Genomic DNA, 12,864 nt, shown 5'->3' on the forward strand with positions numbered 1-12,864 from the left:
GAGGTGGGGTAGGTTTTTATTGGGGAAGATATCAGAAGCTCAGTTTTGGAATGTTAATGCAAAACATCTAAGAAGAAGCTAATTAAACATAATGAGTGAGTAGTTAGTTATAAGAATATGGAATAAGGAGAGATAGATGGGCCAGAGACAAAATTTTAGTCATCAGTATATATATATATATATATATATATATATATATATATATATATATGTTGTTAAAACCATGAAATCGATTGATATCCTCAAGGAAATAAGTATAGGTTAAAAAAGAGTTTCAAGAACTGATTCCAGGAATCGTCCAACATCTAGAATTTGAGGAGATGTAGAGAATCTGATAAAGAGGATGGAGAAGAAATTGGTCCAAGAAATAAGATAAAAATCCTGAGTATAATGACTTACAAGCATTACAGAGTATGATGACTCAGAAGTGTGGGCACTAAGAACTGACCCTGGATATAGAAACTTGGCTGTCAGGGTGGTCTTGACAAGAGCAATTTCATTGGAGCTACAGAAACCAAGCCTGGTGGGGGTGGAGTTAAGAGATAATGAGAAGAAAGAAGGCAGGAATAGGCAACTCTTTCAAGAAATTTTGCTGAAAAGGGGAGAAAATAAATGAGGCAGTGATTAGAAGACTGGAAATATATTTCTACTTCAAGTTTAAGAAATTAAAATGAAGAACTGACTGATTATAGATCTACTTGTTCAAACCTAACCTAACCAAAGGCTGATAGGGACCTAAAGTAATCCTACCACTGGGTCATTATCTAAATTTTACTTGACACTATATTACTTTAGTCATCATTATGAAGAAACATAGAAATACAAAATCAACATTTTACACAGTAAAGATTGTATGCCTGTGAGAGTACAGAAAATATCAACCATCCTTATAACATGTGGTGTTACTCAGTGCTGTGTTGGGATCAAATGTGCATAGTCTGGAGACAAACTACTGGGTGCATATCCTGTGTCCTCCCTACACCAGCTCCACAAACTTAACCTCCATTAGTCTCAATATTCTCATTTGTCAAAGGATGTGAGGTCATATGTCCTCAGGATTATTGTGAAGGCAAGTCAATGCCAGGTGCTTACCAGTGTCTGACATACTGTAAGTACTTTAAATATGTCAGAATCCGGCATAGATGATAAAAACATTTCAGAAAAATGTCAAAATAATCTGAAATAAATGATTAGTAACAATTAGATTGACTCCCAACTGCCAGTCGTCAAATGTGGCTTGTAAATGTCTTTCAACACTTCTTCAATATCTATAGAGTTAGTTTTTGCTCCCTGATTGTTTCTTAAATGCATGTCTGGAAACTAAAGAAGCTGTACCCCTAGAGCCAAATCTTGATCAACACATATACACGACCTGCCAATTAGGTTATGTTTCATATTCATAACTTTATCAACCTATTTTTTTCCTCAAAATATTAACACCAGGGATAATCCAGCAGTCTTTGTATAATGGTTGCAAACATGTTAATATATACTATTATGTATTAATAGTATATATTATGTTAATATATACTATTATGTACTAATAGTATATATTAACATAATATATTACATGTATTTTATAAAGGATATTTGTCTAATAGGATTTTTTTTTCACTTGTCTGAATTCCTCATACTCTCTGCTCCTTATTTAATGTGCAACTGCAATTGGTCTCTGTTGTCACAGATGACTTGAAGCCTGAAAGTACTAGAAAATATTGAACATATTCTGTATTTAGGACACTTTAAGGAACTTTTTAATTCATCTTGGCCCATATAATTTGCCAATTATTCTTTTCTTATTTCCACTCACAAGCTCTAATTCAGAATACTTTCAGGGGTATCATAAAGAGCTGAGCCCTAGATTTATTAATTCTTGGAACAGAGGATTCACCTCAGGGCCTGTGGAATTCTTTATAGTCGCTAACTCAACAGTCCTCACTACTAATGAGGTTCGTGGGCAGTTTTTCACTGTAATGATGACAAAGTGCAAGATGCAGACAATGAGATGAAAAATTGATTCCACAAAACTCTAAGTACATAAATATTTTTCAAAACTAGTTGCCTCCACATTTAATGGAATAATATAGGATTAAAATGATTAGGGCTTTAACAAAGGCAAAAAACAAACCAATAACTTCATTGGAAGATAAATTATGTCTATGGAATCTACTACCAAACTGAGACCAAATCAAACATCCTGAGCCATTTACAAAGTATGCAGCATGAGCTTAATTGCCATCAATATTCCTGTTTGTAGTATCCACTTGTACATTTCTTGAAAACTTATAGAGCCCTTTGAGACCTTTTAAGTATTTTGTTTAATAAATTTAAAAACATACCAATAGGAAGAAAATACCAGAAATAATCACAGGTTATTTTTAAAATTTTCTATTCTGGAGATCAAAAGAGGAAGCAATAAAATGTTTTCTCCTTTTAATACAATCTCCACACTCCATCCACTCCAACTTCACCATTATTTCTTAAAAGAGTAAGGTTTATCGTCTGAAAATCCAAAATTGCATTCTCCCCCTTCATAAATTACAGCTTGCAAATTGCACAGCTCGTGGAGCAGGAGAGGTCCTAGGCAAACCTGTGCTCTTCATCTGCCTCTGGTTCCCTGCCTCGTGGTCTCACCCTCTTCCCTGCTCCAGAACCTCACCCAGAGCCACTCTGCCATGGGGATGGGCACTGCCACCACTAACTGACCCATAAGCGTGTCCAGCATCTGCCAATGGCCTTGACTGAGGCAAGCAACACTCATGTGCCCCTTAGTTCAGACAATACATAATACTACTTGTCAAAGACTTTTCAACAGCCAACAAAGGCTGTGCAAACAAGATTGGTAAAAGCATACATATATGCTCATTTCAACATACTGAAGAGTCCTGCTTGTAATAAAACCACAGATGGCCCTGGGTTTTTTGAGTAGTAGCTGTGAGTACAAATAATGGACTTATATAAGTCTGAGCATTGTTTTCCTTTCTATCTATCCAAACTTAAGCAAATAATTTTTTAATTTTATTACATGTATTAGAGTGACATCTATATATATAAAAAGCCAGTGACAAGAACGCCATAATGACCAGAACAACCAGTCGCTATGACGCCCACTGCAACAGCAAACCGGCCGGATCGGGGGTGGGGCCAGCCCACCAACCTCCTGCAGCCCCGCCCCTTGGCCCGCCCCACCCCAGATCAGCCCCCCCCACCCCAATTAGTGGCGGGCCAACTGGCCAACTGCCTGTAACCCCTCCCCCTGGCTGGGCCTGCCCCCGATTGGCCCCCCACCCCATTGTCCTGTGGCCCCCCCCCCCCCCCGAGCCAGCTCTGCCCCAGATCGATCCCCCCCACCATGATCAGGGGCAAGGCCAGCAGCTACTGCCCGAGGCCCCTCCCTTCTGATCAACCCACACACACACCAATCGGGGGCAGGGCTGGCCAGCCAACCTCCCACAGCCCCTCCCCCCAGCTGCTGACCCCCGATCGGCCCCCCACCCCATTTGGGTCCTTAGCGCTGCCTTGGAGGCGCTCGCCAGCCTTGAGCCCGGCTTCTGGCTGAGTGGCACTCCCCCTGTGGGAAAGCACTGACCACCAGGGGGCAGCTCCTGTGTTGAGCGTCTGACCCCTGGTGGTCAGTGTGCATCACAGTGACCCGTCATTCTGCCATTCAGTCAATTTGCATATTGGCCTTTTATTATATAGGATTCTTATCACTTATACCAATATTTTCCAATAACCAATGCCTGATATTTCCAAGTCATGCATAGGTAAATATCCATTCAGAATACAAGTAGATCAACATATTTTTTTTGTAACAAAATATGAATAGTTCACTGACAGGGTTTCAGACTCCACATTGCAAGTAAGTTTTTAAAAAATGCCACTTGGGGAGTTCTGGTGTGTATCAAAAGAAAGTTGACAGTTATCTAAAAAGGATATCAAAGTATCTCTCCCTTATCCAACTGCATATCTCTGAGTGAGGATGGATTCTTTTCACATATTTCAACCAAAACAATATTTTTGCAATAGGCTGAAGGAGATTTGAGAATCTAGCTGTCTTCTCCTAAGCCAGATATTAAAGAGATCTATGAAAATGTAAAATAATGTCTCTTTTTTTCATAATTTTTCATTTTGGCAAAATAAAGTTTTATTTTATACAATAAAATTAAAATGTTATAGGTTTAATGTGATTTTTACATGAATTAATACTTTAACTTTTTCTCAATTTTAATGTTCAAAATGGTAACTATCAATAAATAAGACACACCTAAGCCAACGCTCTTTGGGATCCTTGGGGTCCTAAGACCAACAAATTTGAGAACTGGGACCTGGACACAGACAATATTTCCTTCCATTTAAACCCTAAGTTCCATGTGAGATCACCCACTTAAGTTCCTCTTTTCCTTTTTTTGAGTTTTCCGACAATTCTCAATTCATCTGTAGAACAGAGATAATTGATATGCCCTGGTCCTTAGTTCAATTAATGACCAAGATCAAGTTTACTGACTTCCTCCACTTCCCTAGCTTATCTTGGTTAATTTATTTCTGAGGCACAAGAACACACGTTCTGGATTCAGTTCTTCTACCGTCTCATTCAGCAAACATGTGCGGAGTAGCTACTATACATCAGGCAACAGACTAGGCTCTGAGATCAAAAAGGTCAATAAAACTAAGCTTCTGACCTTGAGAAGGTCCAACACAGCCCCTCAGCTTCATGTTCCCTTGCAACACATATTAAAAGAGAAATGCTTATTGAAGTACTACACATCTCCATTGTTTGTTGAACCTAGGAAAACAATTCAAAATTTATATGAGCTATTTTAACCTCATCTAGACTCTTTTGGGAATGTAAAGGCACAGAATAACAGGATAATAAAGCTTATGTCTGCAACCCGAAGTCACCCTTCAGAGACACTCTTATTCAGGCCAAAATGTTAGTTCTGCGAATAGGGTAAATGAAGGCACACAACTGGAGAGATCTTTGGAATGAGCAAAATCAGAGCCACAGTCCCCAGCCCTGCTCCACACGCATCAGAGCTGGACAAAGAATGCAGATGAAATCATTTCTCTTTTACCCACTGACCCTCTGCTTGCCCATGGAATGTGCTCAACCATGACTCTAGCCAGAAACCTGAGTAAGCAACCCAGATGCCTATCAGTGTACATGAGTAAATGTTTTAAAATACATTGGAATGGAGTTTGCACTCGGAAACAAACAACTGAAAAATCACCTCTGACAACCAGAAGTAACTTATAACTTCTCTTTGCAGAATCATGGTAAATTAATTGTTTCAGCAGAAGGAAAAAGTATTTTATTGCATATACTTAAAAGATATAACCAATAATAATATGAAATTCTAGCTCCCAACTACTGCTTTCAATATTCTTTGGGGAAGCACATTTGCTTTTAATTTTAGGAGTGGTTGGACCTTGGGAACTCAAACTTGGTTTACAATTTCAGCACTTTCGTTCACAGAAGACACCCTGACAAACAATTTTTCTTCTTATAAAACAATCAGCATAAGGACTTCACCTAGATTTTTAAATAAATAGGGTATAGTAAATATGAATAACTTTTCATATGGGTGTTACTGAGGTTTAAAAAAAGCAACAAACATATTATTCCCTATTACTAACAAAATGATTTCTAATTACTTTTTAATCTGCAGGCCTATTACAGAGACAGCACTACTTAATAAATTTAATCTAAAACAATCTTTATATATCCAATGAGTAAATAATAAGACAAACCTTCTAATGATAACAATGGACATTTATTCTCATTCTCCATATTCTCTAATAAATGTAACACACTGAACCAACCAACAATAACCAATAATATAATTTGTCTTATAGTTTAACAAGTTCATCTAAAGTCTATCTTTAATAACTATTTCAGTCTTCAAACTAATGCAATCTCTTCATCTAAGTAGTGATTCCAGAGAAGGGAGGAAGAGACAGGGAGAGGGTTTAGGGGAGAAATATACCAAATCAAAATAAAATTACATAAATCAAGGCCCGAGTCAAATCAAATAGCTCAACATATAAGACCTATGTTAAGATCTTTAAAAAACTAATTAGGTAAAAGAGGACATTTGGGTTAGAAGTCCCTTCAGGGCTATGTGTAAAAGAAAAAACTGAATTCCACTTAGGATTATATCTCTGAGAATTATATCTCTTTTAAGAATTACATCTCTAATTATATCTCTAATATCCTCTAGGCCATGAATTTGCTGCTCCATCCATTGAACAGACATAGCTACCTATTATGAAAAAAAAAATCACACAGGATTCAAAAAGACAATAATAATAAGTGAGCATTTTAAATGAAGAAAACCCCATCACCTCCCCCAAATAGAAAAGCAAGCAAGAAAACAAATACATGAGCCTCAATCTCACAAGCATGTTATGTCTGGTTTACGGCCAAATATCACAAACCACATTTGATATTTTGTGTTTTTGGCTGAGTGGCACCAGAATGACTTTGAGGGGAGTATAAGGGGGGACAGAAAGAACTTAGAAAATGGCAAACAAGAGCTTTCCAGAGCACAGCTATATCATTTCTGATAGATATCAAGACAACATTGGCAGTAGTTCAATTTAAAAAACAAATCAATGATACACGGAGGTAGTATCCTAAAATATAACCCAGGGAAGGCCAAGCTTGGAATCCTCTTGGCTTATACTGTGAAACTAACTTCTCACCCATCAGCAGACAGAACAATGTGTACCGATACCAGGGTATTGAACAACCTCTTCTCAAGAAACTGCCTCTACTATCTGATCATTCACAGCACATTACATGTTTTAGGCTAAGAAGGTAAAGAAAGGATTACCCTAAGTCAAAAGACAGTGCCTAAAATGTGAAGGCAGATGAAATCAGGAATCTCCTTGAACTTGGCTAGGCACATTGAAATTAGTCACTGTCTATAAAGAAACTGCTAAGGCTGCTGAGGATGTGAAAGTTAATACTGTCCTCCGTAGCCACACCCCCTAGACAGCTAGGCTGTAATGCTGATTTCTACCAAAGTTCTTAATTTTGAAACAGAAAATTCTTAAGTCTGAAATCACCCATTCTCTAGTAGGCTTCCTTACTGAGAAGTGTTTAGTTTAGTGCTGAGATTCAGCTTATGTAATTGGTTGTGGGATGGTTGTTTGTTTGTTTGTTTGTTTTTGGGGGGGCACTTCAGAAATGGCTAAAGATTTCTCCCTAGCCTATACATATACATATGACTTCTATGAGGTGAACTATAAAGTAAAAACTGTTCATTGTTTAGTTTTGACCAGGATTAAAGCTAGATTTTATGTAACTCTTGTTAGTCTTTGTGCCAGAACACTTTTATATACTCCTGTCAGTAAAATCAATTATCAACAATACAGGTAAATAATAATGGAAAGTAATATAAAGAAGAGTGATCTTTTTTAAAAGCATAGCAACAAATAAGTCATAAAGGATGACAAAATCATTACCTCTGCTCTCTGTGTTCTGGGAAAAGCAGTTGATTTTTCTATGGCATAAACCTCCACCAGGTAAAGGCAAGCTCCTTGCTCCCGGTCCAGAATGGCTGCTGTCTGAATCATGCCAGTTTGTCGTCCAATGGTAAAGAGACGCCCAACGGTTTTTTCTTCACAACGAACTGAAACAATATAATACTCCACTGGGGCTTCCGATCCTCTAGGGCTAGCTGCTTCTATGGATATCACATTGGTACCAATGGGTTCCCCTTCCTTCAAAATAGTTATATATTTGGGTTGAGTAAAAACAGGTCCATCGAGGCCCTGAAGAATGACAGTCAATTCGGTGGTGGACTTCCTCCTTTCCGGGCCAAGGTCTGTTGCTGAAACGATGAGGTTATAGATCAGCTGTGAAGGCACCAGCGCCGAGGCCACTCTCAAGTCTCCACTAAAACGGTCCACAACGAAGGTGTCTGTGTCCCCATTGATGATCTCGTACTCCACCTCTCCATTGGCCCCTTCATCTGGGTCAGCAGCCATGACTGTGGTCAGCACGGAACCAATCACGGCCGAAGGGTCCGCAGCAAGGGCGTTTTGTGATATGAACACTGGAACATTGTCATTGAGGTCTGTAACCAAAATGGTCACATTTTTCAAAGCATACCTTCTGGTTTCTATAGGCACAGCTTGATCGTTGGCTTTTACGGTTAGCTCAAAGAGATTAGCAAATTCCCGATCTATTTCAGCATTGGTATATATAGTGCCTTTGACTTCATCTATGCCAAAGTGGTTGCCCCTGGGCATCTGTTGGATGATCGTGTAGGCCAGTTGCCCATTAATGTCTGCATCAGGGTCATGGGCAGTCACCGAAATGACAGACGTACCAATGGGAATGTTCTCAACAATAGACTTGAAAATATCCCCAGGAGGAAAGCTAGGAGGGTTGTCATTGAAATCCCTCACATGGATGACCACTGACATTGTAGATGAGCGAGGAGGCCTTCCTTGGTCTTTTGCTGTTATATTTAATTTGTACAAAGACTGTGTTTCAAAGTCCAATTTCTTGGCAAGGAAAATGCTCCCAGTGTTGGGGCTAATGCTAAAAGTTCCGTGGTTGTTAGTCCCAGTAATGCTGTAGTGCAGGTCAGCATTGTCACCGGAATCCGAATCCGTGGCAGTAACAGAGGACACGAGTTCACCAATTCTCATGTTTTCCAAAACATCAACAAGGAGTGTTGATTTAGGGAAAGAGGGGGTATTGTCATTTTCATCCAAAATGTCAATATTTAAGGTACAGGTTGAATTGAGGGAGACTGCCCCCGAATCCACTGCTTGAATTACAAGGGAATAGGCAGGTGTCGCTTCATAGTCTAATTTGCCAATTAGTGTCACCTGGCCAGAGGTACTTTCTATCGCAAACTGTCTTTCCTCATTTCCTTTTATTATAGAATAATGAATAAGTCCATTATTACCTTCATCAACATCTGAGGCAGATACTCTTAAAACCTGTGTCAGGTTGGCTGCAGACTCTGATATTGTGGCTTGATAAAAGTCTTTTACAAATTTGGGAGCGTTATCGTTTATATCCTTCATGTAAACATGGACAGTGGCCTGATCCTTGAGAGGCTGTGGGAGCCCCTGGTCTGTGGCAATGACTGTAAAGCTAAACACTGCAGTCCCCCTGCGTCTCATAAGAGACTCCCTGTCAAACTGATGAGTATTTGTAATTTCCCCACTAAGAGCATGCAACTCAAAATCTGGCTGCACCACTTCAAATGAATACCTTACTTCTCCATTTGGCCCAAAGTCTTTATCTACAGCACTTACTTTGCCCACAAACGACCCAGCTTTCTGCTCCTCTTCAAAATAAAACGAGTAATTGGTACTGTTAAAAAGAGGTCTGTTATCATTTACATCTTCTAAAATTACAGTAACATTCACAGTAGCACTAAGGGGTTCCACAGCTCTGTCAGAAGCAACAACCAGTAAAACATATCTGTCTTGAAGTTCACGGTCCAGCTCACTTTTTATATACAATTGACCATCTGGGAATATGCCAAAAGCATCCCCTATATTTCCTTCAGCAATGCTGTATGCAATTTCACCATTTGCTCCTGAATCCTTATCAAAAGCTTGCACTTTAAAGAATCGAGAATTCACAGGTTCTGACTCAGAAAGGGTGACCTCGTAAGAGAGCTGGTCAAATACTGGCGGGTTGTCATTTACATCATGGACATAAACCGTTAAGATGACACTAGAGGAGAGCTGTGGAACACCCATATCAGATGCCAAGATCTCTAACTGGTAGGAACCAGCATGGACATCCAGGGGCCCTAGCAGACTAACATGGCCATCCTTTTCATTGATAGTAAAGAGATTCTTGGGGTTCTGCTTCAGGCTATAGAGTACCATGCCATTAACACCTTCGTCAGGGTCCACAGCTTTGGCTTGGAAAATGCTGTGACCAGCCTGCCAATTCTCCACCACATTCACACTCTCTACCGCCTGCAGGAAATGGGGAGAGTTGTCATTCAAATCCTTAACTGTTATGTTAACCAGAGCGTCTCCAGTCACTGTGCCCCCGCTGGCCACTACTTTCAGCTGATAAAAGGACTGCTCTTCTCTGTCAATCACACTCCCTGTGGTGAGCTGCCCAGTGACCTGGTTGATAGCAAACATACCTTTCTGATCCCCAGTAGTAATGAGATAACTGATGTTGGAATTGAGATCCATGGTGGAAGCAGACACACTACCCACATGATATCCCAGAGCCACATTCTCAAAGACCACGAAGCTGTAGGCAGCCTGACTGAACACAGGTGGGTTGTCTTGAGTGTCCAGTACAGTGATGGTTACTACTGCCTGGTTGGGAGACTGTAAATTGCCACCATCCGTGGCCACTACTTGTAGTTGGTAAGCTGTTCTTTCTTCTCTGTCTAGGGCCATTCTTGTAGAAATAACCCCACTCTGAGCATTGACCTGAAACCGAGACCTGTCCCCAGCGGATATGCTGTATTTGATAGTTCCGTTGAGACCCAAGTCAGGGTCAGTGGCAGACACTGTGGTGATGTAGCTACCTCCGGGCTCATTCTCCTGAATATGAGCAAAGTACTGGACTGGGTAGAACACGGGACTGTTGTCATTCATGTCCAGGAGACTCACATTTATGCGAGCCACTGAGGACTGGGGAGGGGAGCCCAGATCTGTGGCCAAAACCAACAGGGAGTAGAAAGATTGCTCCTCTCTGTCCAAGGAGGAGATAGTACTCAGCCTCCCAGACACAGGATCCAGACGGAAAGACCTCTGGTCCGTCTCAGCCTCCTGTAAGGAGAAACGCACCGTCCCATTGTCACCCAGGTCCCCATCCGTTGCCCTGAGCACCAGCAGTTCTGTCCCTGTTGGGGAGTTCTCCATCACAGACACATCATACCCTTCCGGCTGGCTAAACACTGGCTTTTCATCATTCACATCCAGGAGCGTCACTACCAGCTGGGCGTAGGAGACCTTGGGGTGAACGCCCTGGTCCCGAGCACTGATATTCAGTACAATCTGGGAAGCAACTTCACGGTCCAAGCCCCCGGCAGCGCCGGTGGTCACCAGGCCGCTGTGCTCACTGATGTGGAACCAACCTAGGCCATTGCCAGAGACGATGCTGTAACGCAAATTAGCATTGAGACCAGAGTCGCCATCCGTGGCAGACACTCCACTCACATAGCTTCCCGGAGGCGCCTCCTCGCTCAGGTTCACCCTGTACACTTGCTGTGCAAAGACGGGAGGGTGGTCGTTGATGTCATTGACAAAAATCACCAGGCTGGCCACGGACGAGCGCGCCCGGCCCGCTGCGGCAGGGGGCGCCCCATAGTTATCGGAGACAGACACGGTTAGGTTGTAGGAGGGAATGCGCTCTCGGTCCAGGGCGCTGGCCACTTTGATGAGGCTCAGGTTCGGCACTTTGCTGCTCTGCACCTCAAAGTGGCGCTGCTCGTTGCCCGCAAGAATCTGCACGGATACGTTCCCGTTGGCCGCGGGGGAGTCTGCGTCCGTCACGGTGAGCAGGGCCACCACGGTGCCCACCTGAGCGTTCTCGTCCACCGAGGCGTAGCGCGAGGTGGCGGGGAAGTAGCGGAATTTCACCACCGGGTCATTGTCGTTGACGTCCAGGAGCTGAATGAGCGCCTCGGCGCGCCCGGTGAGGGACGGCACGCCTCGGTCCAGCGCCTGCACCGTCAGGGAGTACTGGCGCCGGGCCTCGAAGTCCAGGGGCTCCCTCACCGTGATGAGCCCCGTTTCGGGGTCGATCTGGAAGGGCGTCCCCTCGTCCTGCAGCCGGTAGCGGATGTCCGCGTTGGTGCCCTCGTCCGCGTCCGCCGCCGCCACCTGGAGGACGCTGGAGCCCACGGCCGCGTCCTCAGGCACCCCCGCCTGGTAGTGGGAACTGCCGAACACCGGGGGGTTGTCGTTAATGTCCTGCACGGTCACGTTTACCTGGAGGTAGCCCCGCCGCTTGGGCTCGCCCTTGTCCTTCACTTCCACCAGCAGCTGGTACTGCGGCGTGACCTCGCGGTCCAGCCCGCCCTCGGACACCAGGTGCAGGAAGGCGCCCTCGCCGCTCGGGTTCAGGGTGATGTCCAGGCGGAAGCGACCCTCCTCGTTGCCCCGGACGATGCGGTAGGAGTGGTGGTCCACGCCATTGGAGCCGATGTCTGCGTCCGTCGCCGTGTCCAGGATGACCTGGCGCCCACTGCTGCTGTCCTCCTTAAAAGTGACGACGATGGAGGGGTCCGGGAAGACGGGGGCGTTGTCGTTGAGGTCCCACACCAGCACCCGCACCTCGGTGGGGTAGGTGGGCGAGCTGGAAAGGACCACCAGGTTGATCACGTCGCTGGGCAGGCTCTCGCGGTCGATGGTGGCCGTGGTGTACAGGGTCCCCGTGCTGCCGTTGATGGCAAACAGGGCGTGGCTCTCGCTGAGCCGGTAGGTGAAGCCGGGGCGCGTCGGGATGGTGCCCACCAGCGTGCCCGGGGGCTGCTCCTCCAGCACCTGGAACACCTGGCGCTGCTCGGCCCCGCCGACCTGGCCCGGCCCGGGGAGCAGGGACAGCAGCCCCAGGAGGCGCAGGAGCCGGAGTACCGAGGGGGTGGGCAGCGGGAGCCAGGCGCGGCCAACAGCCCAGCGCGCGGTCAAGTCCATGATCACGGGCTCCCTGGAACTGGCGCGATCAATAGGAGGAACAGAGGAGGCAACCAGAATGCAATGGCCGGGATTAAGTCTCCCGGCAAATGCAAACTGATGGTCTTGAGAGTTCTGTTATTTCAAGGAACCTCCGGCCCGGCAGAAGCAAGTCGCCTCAGCCAAAGGCTCTCTCCAGGTAGCCATTGAGACGCGTCGGGCCGGAGAGAAGCGGGGGCG

At 44.1% G+C, this 12,864-nt stretch overlaps 1 protein-coding gene across 3 annotated transcripts in view; it reads right to left on the reverse strand.

The window, feature by feature from the left end:
- Window positions 1-12,645, reverse strand: part of FAT4 (FAT atypical cadherin 4) — a 151,273-nt gene extending 138,628 nt beyond the window's left edge. For all 3 annotated transcript variants that reach the window (XM_054717755.1, XM_008143355.3, XM_054717754.1), the window contains exon 1: window positions 7,471-12,645. In XM_054717755.1, coding sequence (XP_054573730.1) covers window positions 7,471-12,645 — 5,175 coding nt within the window. The remainder of the gene's footprint in view (window positions 1-7,470) is intronic.
- Between the last annotated feature and the right edge of the window lie 219 nt (window positions 12,646-12,864).

Source organism: Eptesicus fuscus, chromosome 6, assembly GCF_027574615.1.
Source record: "Eptesicus fuscus isolate TK198812 chromosome 6, DD_ASM_mEF_20220401, whole genome shotgun sequence".
Classification (NCBI taxonomy): Eukaryota; Metazoa; Chordata; class Mammalia; order Chiroptera; family Vespertilionidae; genus Eptesicus; species Eptesicus fuscus.